This window comes from Seriola lalandi, unplaced genomic scaffold (assembly GCF_002814215.2).
Source record: "Seriola lalandi dorsalis isolate HSWRI2012SDOR001 ecotype SW California unplaced genomic scaffold, Sedor1 jcf7180002054505, whole genome shotgun sequence".
In the NCBI taxonomy this organism is placed as follows: Eukaryota; Metazoa; Chordata; class Actinopteri; order Carangiformes; family Carangidae; genus Seriola; species Seriola lalandi.
In genome coordinates this window covers 821,503-831,457 of record NW_019525058.1, presented here as the reverse complement: position 1 = coordinate 831,457, position 9,955 = coordinate 821,503, and the positions used below count along the sequence as shown (strand labels likewise).

Sequence of the window (9,955 nt, the reverse complement as noted above, 5' to 3'; positions counted from 1 at the left end):
TTTTTTTCCCCCCCCCCCCCGTCTTCCCAACTGAATTATGCCTGAAGTTTGTAGTGCTCTTGAGAAAGGTGGCAGTTAAATTGGATTCCACTCCCTGAACTCTTTCTTATCTGAAGTGTGATGACATCAAAGAATCCTGCCTCACTATTGTCTGCCAGCGTGTCACATAGGTAGAGTAAGGGGAGCTGGGTTACAGGCGTATTTATAGAAGCCATTTTTACTGTAGTTGTGCATATGTGACTGTGGCAGGCAGGCAGGCGGCCCAGAGGACACGCTGATGTTCCTGCGGTTCGCTCAAAGGTGGCACAGAGGTCCTGTTAAGACCATCCTTGGCTGCTTTTCATTTCCTGTCACCGGCTTCCCACACACAGATGCTGCCAGCTGTGTTCACCAGAGCGCCTGGCCAAACCACCGCCAGTAGTGGGCGAGTGTGTTTTTCTTTTTTTTCTCAACGCCACCTGGTCGCTTCTCTTTGTCTTTTTGTCCTCAGATGAAATATGGCCAACATTAGCCGGCACTAAAGAACAATGAGAACATGTTCATTACAAATGAAATTATCTTGAAAGATTCCCCATTCTGCTACGAGAGGAGGGTTTCATTCATGTCAGCTCAAGCCAGAAGAAAGGCATCAAATTCACATTTGGCTTTTGCAGCAGTTGAAAAATTTGCTTAAAATCTGTGTGACAGCTGGAAGGAATCACATCATACCGTACATTCTCAAATAGTAGTTGTTTACCTCAACTGTACTGAGACCCAGATATTTAAAAAATAAATAAATAAATCACTTATATTACATAACATAAGTGTTGAGTGACAAAATAAGTTTATTTCATCAGACTTCTTGTCTCCTCCATTTTAATTTGCTGCTGATGCCGTTTGCTGTAAATGCAAAACCAACACGTTCTCCGTGTTTACCTGTTGTCTTGTTGAATTTAGCATAAAAGTACATTTCCACAGCGCTAATTTAATCGCTCTAACAACATAGCTGCAGTTTGTCATACTCACCTTTTCATCTTTTTAAATAGAAGTACTGTTTTTTATTTAAATCGTCTCCAGTCGGTTCAACTTCAGATTATTTTTTTCTTTCTATCTGTTGCTGCGTTGCTCTTGATGAAATTAAATATCTGCAGTGCTTCTGTTAAGACTGTTCCCGGGTTGCTATTTATTTCCTCTCTGAGTTTGTCTCCTGAATAGAAATGTTGTTTTTTTATACGCTAATTGAGAGCAGTTGGTTCTACTTTGCCTTGTTTTCATGGCGCTGTCAATGAAACATTAAAAGACTTCTAGCAGCTCAAAGGTCAGAAACTGCTTCTGGTACCACTTCACTCAACGCTGTTACAGCAGTGCTACGCATGTGTACGAAGAAAGGGATGAAACCAAAAACGTATAGAAATAGATAGTATATAAACTAAAAAAGAAAAGATTTAAAATAGATTACAATAGATTAAATATCTAAAGTTCCAAAGTAACATTAAAAACCAAATGAGCCACTGGACGTATGAACTAAAAGCCCAGTGAAGCATGAGCCGCTGACTTGAAGAGCCGGTATTTACATACATGGACAAATGAAGATACTCGTGTGTGTGTCTGTGTGTGTGTGTGTGTGTGTGTGTGTCTGTGTGTGTGTCTGTGTGTGTGTTGAGCAGACAGGTGAGCATCTTACCTGAACCCAAAAAAAAAAGAGGCATGCACAACTGGAATTACAAGTATAATTTATAAGAAGATACTTCCAGAGCAACAGGAACAAACGATCGGTAACTGGGACAGTGATCTGATTTACTTTGTCATATATCTGTGAGTAGCGGTGATGTAGGTGATATGGATCAACTTTAAATGAATCCGTTGTTTTCAGGGTGTCCTGTAAGTTTATATAAAAAACAAAAAGATAACGGTAAATATGTATCCTGTAAATCGCGGAAGCAGCAAAGTCTTTTATCACTGAAACTATCATCTAATACCTTTGGCAGACCAGATCCATATCCTCTAGTCGAATATTAATCCCATCGAGACGAGGAAGTTGATGTGAGGTACAAGGTTCATTTTTATGATTGAGATATGTCCATGAGGAGTAAGGACCCCCCCCCCCCAAGAACTGAATAATGGTTATCTCACTAATCATGGAGGAGACAGATAGTTTGATGTGTATACCCAGATAAATAAATCCATTGCAGCTGAAAAGAAGTGGTAAAGGAGGTAATTGAATTTCCCCGGCTGCTCTGCTGAGGGACATAAGCAAAACATTTTATAACTAGAAAAGGACCAAAATAGTTAAAGTGCACGAGGTAGTGTGTAACCAGCGTGAGACCTGAAGTAAAATGTTTGCATGAAGGGAAATGACATGTACCGTCCTCTTTTTAAAAAGTAATTGAAGCAATATTTGGGTGTTAATTTAGCAGATTTCATTGAGTGACATTGATATTCACTGATGGAAAAAATGGCAAAGTAGAAGCAATAATGTTATGAAAATGAATATTAAGCTAAATTTACCTACATGAAACAGTGTATTACAGGTATCCCAGGTGTTTTTAACATTCTTAAAATAAGGATGGGCTTCCATGTGTTCATGCTGGATATTTGAATACCAGCTCGTCTTATTTGCTTCGGGACAAGAATAATGTTTTTTTTAGACTGATAAATTGTGCAAGGAAAAGACAAAATATTGAGTTCTGCTGACAGTAGCTTAAGATTGATCAGGGGAAAAAAACTGTCTAGTCCTGCAGCAGCAGATTGGTGATTGCGACGTTCTGCCACTAGAGTCTGGCTCCAGAAGTGAGTCAATCCCCACAGACAACAGCAGCATGTTTACAGCCTGGCACATAAAAAAAGGTTTTATTCTCTTAAGCCAATTTTCCTCCTTCATGACAACTACATGAACTTTTATATAACCCAACAGTTTACATTTTATTAAGGTTTAAAATCATGCATAATTTAGGATGTCAGGCACTGAGCTTCAAAAAACCAATCTTCAGAAACCTGCGGGCGACGCCGCAGAGGCCACGTCCATCTTTGTTTAGGGTCTGTGATTAGGACCCGGCCTTTTATTTGTTCCTGCTGTAAAATTCAGGGCCAATACAAAGAAACTGTGAACCACGAAGGGTTGAGTTTTACTGACAGTATCTTAACACTGATCAAGTGCTAACACTGACTCACAGCAGGAGGGCTGTGAGCGTGTCATGACTCTTGCCGCACTGGTGGAATAAGTGCTGTGGAGTCATACTCTGCACTGAAATGAACCAATATACTGTAGCGCACGTAATTCCAGCCTTCCTCGAAGCCACATAAAGAGACCAGCCTGCATTTGTTTGTACAGGACAGACTTTTCTTTGATTTTACAGTCTGTGTATACGTACGTCCTCTTTTCTGTGAGACCAAAATAAGCTCGCCGGATAAACTGCAGACCAATACAAGGAAATGATGAATTATGATGAAATATGCAACTCGCTGTCTGCCCCCCCCTCCCCACCACCACCACCTCTCTTATTCCTGTGGATTTCCCTGCATGCCCACTGCTGGATTTTTTTTGGTGCAATGAAACGTACCGTGATAGCCAATTTCTAAATACGGCTCTAAAAGCAGAATGACTCACCTAGAATGATTTGTGTGATTACAGCACGTCTGTCAGGCTCTATTGTCTGCCAGGAGCTGTAGTCAACGCCAGTCCGCAGCTTATCAAGCCAAACTCCGCATTCTGCCTCACTATAAAGGCTTTTTATTTTTATTTTTTTCCTCTGTTCAGTCACAGATGATGAAAGGCAGCGACTCCCCCATGAAGCATCTTTGCTTTGTTGAAATAGAGATGTTGGCCGGTTCAGTTGTGCTGCATCAAGACAGGCCTGAGATCCTTCAGTGATTCTGTCTCATACACAAATGCAATATATGTACGTATATTGCATTTCCATATATGAAATGTATGTAGGTATAAAATAAAAACATATATGTAGAAATTACATATGAAATCTATAAGAAATGTCTGCTTATGTTGTAGGCACATGTTAAATTAATGAGAAATGAATAAGAAAACATATATCAACATACAGATTTTTCCATATCTGTTCTTTTAATAAGCTTACATATATAAATTAGATATATATTGTTAACATATGTGTTCACAACGTCTTATACCATATAAATATCCATCACAGATATTGTTTTATTTACATATATGGGTATTTCATGCATGTTATACACATATATCTTCATACATCCAGAGGATGTGATAGTATATATCCCTTTATATGGCAACATGACGCTTGATATAAGGACATACAGGTCACATATTACACGTCCATATGGTTCTGTAATGTGTTTTACTCCCAGCTGTATTTCGAGTTGTCTCATTAATGAAGCGCTTGCTCCCAGAAGTGTGATATTCCTCCTTCAATTCATTCATACGTAATAGCAATTTTTCACCTTTGGATAAAAGACAACAGGGAGTTCAGATGATTCATAGAGAGGGAGATTTTCCTGATCTGGGAAATGCACTTAGACTGTGACCTATGAGCAGGAGGGAAGTCGTTGCCTGGATGCATCAGTTTGGTAAGATAACCAGAGCGTTGTCTCTCCGAAGCCAAACATGTTTAAATCTCCTTTATAGAGGCTCAAGTCGCTGATAATGGTGCATTGAAATAGTGTTGAAGCCCTTTCTGATACTGTCTAGTGAGCTCTTTATTGTGCCGCCTCTAGCGATTAAGTGCAGTGCAGCATTTGCATGGTAATATAACAGCTCGCCGACTGCTTCAGCTGGAAAACGCTCTCCTGTGTAAGCTCCGACTGCATCTGGAGTGACCTCCAACACGCTTAACACCCCCCCCCCCCCCCCCCCCAAATCAGCCTGGCAGATACATACCAGTGAGTGAGGATCCTCATCATGTCAGTGTGCTACAATAACACTGCCAGGATTAATGTGCCGTAAGAGACTCCATCTGTATCTGCAACAACACCAACCTGTTTGTATCCATACGATTGGCTGTTACATAAATTAGACTTGAAAGTGAAGCTACATGATGGTGATAGAGCTCAACAGACGACCCCCCCATGTGACTCAGACTAGACCTGGTAATGTAAGTGTCGGGATGGGGTGCAGTCTCATTTACCCACACAATGGGTGAAAGATGCAACATGTAGGAAAGTCAGTTTGGTCTTTTTATCCAATGGCAGGCCAGAACATAATCAAAGGTTTATTGATTGATAAAAATGCAACAGAAATTTACTTTGTTACCGTTCACGTGTGGCGCTGTGGCCCACGGTAACACATCATACCTTTGACTGATTTACTCACCTGGTCCGCCTGTATCATAGAACTTCCTGTCAGGACTTTTCTGAATAAAAGCTCACAATAGCTTGCTGCAAGAAAAAAAAAAAAACAATTAAAAAGAGTCTTTCTTGCGCTTTTATTTTGTAAGTAAAATCGCTAAAGAGGAAGTGATTCTGTGGGTAACGGATATCTAGATTCTCTATGAGTCTGATATTGTAAGATTTAAAAATAAAAGAATAAATAATATGTCGGGACAGATATCAGATATTGCAGGTGAGACAGTTTTGGCCAATGGGAAGCCAGTTTCCAACTCGTGTCCAAAAATTATGAAATATATGCAAAACATGTCGTCCCCTAAAGTGACAATAACATATGAGTCAATGCGTAGCAGTTAATAGATTTGACACTACCTCAGCCAGTGATGATGCACGTGTGTGACGTCTCAGTTTCCTTTTCACTATACGAGTAACTGCCGAGTCATTTCACACAAAACTGTTTTTCTAATCATCATTTTCTCCTGGAAACAGAAACTGTGAAAACTTAAAAAAAAAAAAAAAAAAAAGTGACACTTAAACTGCACAAAAAAAAGTCTGTTTTTTTCTCACTTCCCTTCAGCGGCATCTGGCCGTGCAGATGTTACCTCATGGGCTGCAGAAAGGCCAGTGCAGGTTTTGATGGGGGGGTGTGAACACGTACAGTACCCACAGTATTTTAGCCGGCTCCTGCGGGCCCCCGCCAGCGATAACAATACTGAATTTTAAGTTTTATGTGCCCCGGGTTTGAGCGCCGCAAACTAATTCCTTTCACCATTTCATTGTGGAGGAGGCAGAAATCTATATCTCACAACCTGGACAAACAAAACCAAAACAATTGGCATGGCTTTATAAACTGTCTAAAAGCCTGGACTGGGGGTGAGAGGAGGTCTGGGTGAGCTGACCGCTGAGGCTCTGTTTGTGGTGAAAGAACAGCACACTCTTCTTATTTCTTTGCAATAAATTGGTCAAACAATCAGCAGCCTTCCCACCAAAGCAGACTTTTCAGTATCAAGACCGGCTCAGGCTGCCAATCTTCCTGGCACTAGTTTTGTTTTGTTCATGGTAATTATGCTAAAATGAATGTGACAATGATTTTCTGACATTAAACAACAACATGTAGCATCTTGTTTTTTGCAATTAGATGTGATTAATCAGTCACAGTGGCTGTCTTTGTCTCCCCTTCCTCCGGACCTCTCTGTCACGCACGGCCCACAGCTGCCTGTAAGGACTCCAAGCGGGCCCTGGAGGTATCCCAGCACGCAGAGGACATGGGTCTGATCCTTGGGGCCTGCGCCGGCGGTCTGGTGGTCCTCATTCTGCTTCTGGGGGCCATCGTCATCATCGTGAAGAAGGGGTGAGTGGCTGCGAAAACGCTTGCGTCTGCTGGGCAATGGATGTGAGACGGGCTAGACCTTCTCACAGTCAAACATTTGCAGTCTCAAGTCTTATTGTTCCTGTATAGCCCCTCCGAAGGAGTAAATTTATCTCTATCCCACTTGGCAGCTAGGGTCTATTGAGGAAAGCGTTTGGCAATGAGAGTGAATTACAACCAGAGTTAGTGGAATGGTAGAGCATTAATCCTAAACTCTTCCACCGCTGCCTCAGCCAAGCTTTTGTGTTTCATCTCATCTTTTAATTTCAAGGTCTGTGTGTTGGCTGAGCACATTCAAATGCAGCCCGCTCGCACTGGAATCGCTGGCTGCTTTCCACCTGCAAATTACCTCTGTCGTCGATCGCACCTGCAGTGTATTCTTCCTCCGCTCGCCGGGCGACGGTGGAACACTCATCTGAGTGTGAAATATTTCATCAAGGGGCATGTTATTCCATTGCCCACCCAATTACATGAGGCGAGCAGCTGTGAGGTGCCAGTGGATGGGCTAGTAATTGGTTAGGAAGGTTGTTTTTGCTTTTTTTTTTTTTTTTTGGAGGGAGGAACTCCTCTGCCCCGAGGAATTTTCTCACAGAGAATAGAGGGAGAATGAATGGGGATGTCTGGGAGAAGGCAGTGACTGATAAGATTCAGTGGGCCAATCTAGCGGGCACAATAGGAGCCAGACAGCCACATGGGGGCAAACGGGAGCAGACATGTTTATATTCAGTCACAAAATACTGTCACTCTGCATGTGCAAAGTTAGACTCTGTGTTAATGTGCTTTGGTTCTGCAATCAGCGGGACAAATCAGAGATCCCATGCGCAGCCGAATATTCAGGAGGGTGCTCACGACGCAGGAAATGGGAATGAATCAAAACAGACAGAGCTTTCTGCACGCCAAAACTCAACTCAACCAATCTCCAACTTTTGGATATTTATTCAAGCACTGTCTGCAAGTGCAGGTGCTTCATCAGGCTCAACCCGCTTGTTCACACGAGTGCATATTCAAGTGCTGTAGTTCCTACTGTCTCGTGCATCTTAATGTCAGACACTGAACGTCCGTCTCCATCTTGATAAAGGTTGGTGGACTGTGTCAACAACTGATAAGAGATGAAAAGCAGTCGAAGTGTCACAGAAACTGTAACAGACGAAAGAATTTGAAATAAGTAAATGAGAGGGATGAAAATCACATACTCATCGAGAGCAGACGAAAACATTCAGGCCTTCTCAAAACCGGACACCAACATTACCCACAATGCAACCTCACTGCCAACAGTTTGGTCAGAGACTCACCTTAAGTTTTCTACTGAAGTCTGAAACTAGCTGCGAGAGTTATTTGAGGGTGTTGCACAGAATCTCTTAAAAGGTTTTCTTTGTTAAGGAAAAAAAAGTTTAAGGCATTTGCAGCAGTGAAAGATTTTATAGCGGTAAGATTCTTCTATTTCCATGGAGACTGTTTGCTGGCATTAGCTCTTGCGATACCCCTAATAGCTTTTAAGAAGCAGGTAGAAATTGAAGGAGTACGCTTCCACCCCATCCTCCAGTTATTTTCGATTGGAACTTCACATTGTTCAGCAGACGGTAAGAGGGTTTAAACTCGGTGAGTGACCCGACGCGGCGGTGCGTCCGTGGCCATGAATGACCTTGACTACAGCTGACCGGAAAGCGATCATTAAGCTGTAGAAAATAAAGAGGGATCCAACTCCAGGCAGTCAGACAAATCATAACCTGACTGCAGATCAAATCTCACCATAAAATCTGCCGAGTTTTTTCCTTAGTTTGGTCGTTTAACTGGCTTTAAGTGATTCCTTAAGTATAAGAGCAGGATAAGGAAAAAACTACTGAAACAAACATTTAAGGAAAATCTTAACTCAAGGTGTTTTGTGCAACAGGCCCCATGCGTGTTATGCTAGTAGCCGCTAATGTAGCCTCGAACTGCTAGCGATGAGACGAGGAGCGGCCAATAGGAGTCTGGTAAATCTTCACCTTCAGATTTTTTGAGGCAGATAATGCGACTTCACTCAGCTCCTCCCTCTGGAGCCACAAAAGGCTTTAGATCAGGAGAGACTAATAAGAGGAACAAAAGAGTGTTAGAAATCTGAAGTAAAATGGAAATTATTGTGAACAGAATGAAAAGACTTTGGAGCTACGGCCCCCGACAGGAAGTGGATCACCGTGGGGAACGGTACGCAGGATTAAGGTCCGGTCAATTAGGAAAGAGACTTCCCCCCTCGGCAGCCTGGACACTGGTGGTCTGCACAGTTAATGTGGTGCAGGGGGTGGAGGTGGTGCTGAAGTGACAAGCTGAATAACAGCAGAGAGAAATAATACTTTTAAAGTTTGACACCTCACACCCAGATGGCAAAATCTTACTTGCTGTACATGCTTGTTTTCTTTGGCCCCGCTTCCACGGCCCAAATCTGGCCCGTATACAGCATGACTGTCAGATGCTTCTTCCACATCCGGACCAATTCTGGTGCACACACACACACACAGAGAAAATCTTCCTGCTCTCACTCTGCCCAGATGTGGAAGTGTATGGGCCAGACTTGGGCCGGGGGGGGGGGGCATATGTTGAGCCACAGGTTTAATTTCGCTTTCCAGTGTCAGGTTGTGATTGGAAAAAAGATGAGGACGAGCTGGTGAAGCTGAGAGATAGTGGGAAATGGCACTTGTGACTTAAGAAAAGCGTGCACAAGGAGATAGTACTTCCTGACTGAACTTTCCTCCAAAACTTCTCCAACACCTGGAAACACAGTTTGAGTTCTCCTTTAAGAAATTGACAAAAACATCCGCAACAAAAACACAGATTTAATCCAAGATGAGAAGTCCGTTGGTCCAGAGACGAGTCTTGGCGTGCGACGAGCCCCTGTCGTCATCTTTTTCCCCGCTGTAACCTGCTTCACGACGGCTTCGCTTAAGAACATCCCAACGCACTGAGCATCTTCATTTATCTCTCTGGTGCCCATCTTGATAAACCATAGTCACCTCTCTCTTTTTTTTTTTTTTTTCTTTCTCCTCACTCTCTGTCTCTCTCCTTTCCTCCTCCGTCATGCTAATCAGAAGGGACTTCTATTCTTACCCTTACTACCCGTAAGTTACTCCTCTCTCCACCCTCCTCCACCCTTTGACACCCCTGATGCCATCTCTCCCCTTGCTTGCCCTTCGTAGTCCCAGGATTACTAACGTGGAAATAAAGCATTGCTATCTCCAGCCCATCCTCCAGTATACACCCCCCCCCACTTCCTCCTCTTCGTCGTCCTCATCCTCCTCCTTCTCCTTTTTCACCACCACC

The 9,955-nt window shown here is 42.7% G+C and overlaps 1 protein-coding gene across 1 annotated transcript in view; it reads left to right on the top strand.

Annotated features, from left to right (window-relative positions):
• Positions 1–9,955, top strand: part of ptprua (protein tyrosine phosphatase receptor type Ua) — a 196,953-nt gene that overhangs the window by 144,875 nt on the left and 42,123 nt on the right. The window contains exons 14-15 of the mRNA XM_087175836.1: positions 6,505–6,643; positions 9,724–9,753. Coding sequence (XP_087031962.1) covers positions 6,505–6,643; positions 9,724–9,753 — 169 coding nt within the window. The remainder of the gene's footprint in view (positions 1–6,504; positions 6,644–9,723; positions 9,754–9,955) is intronic.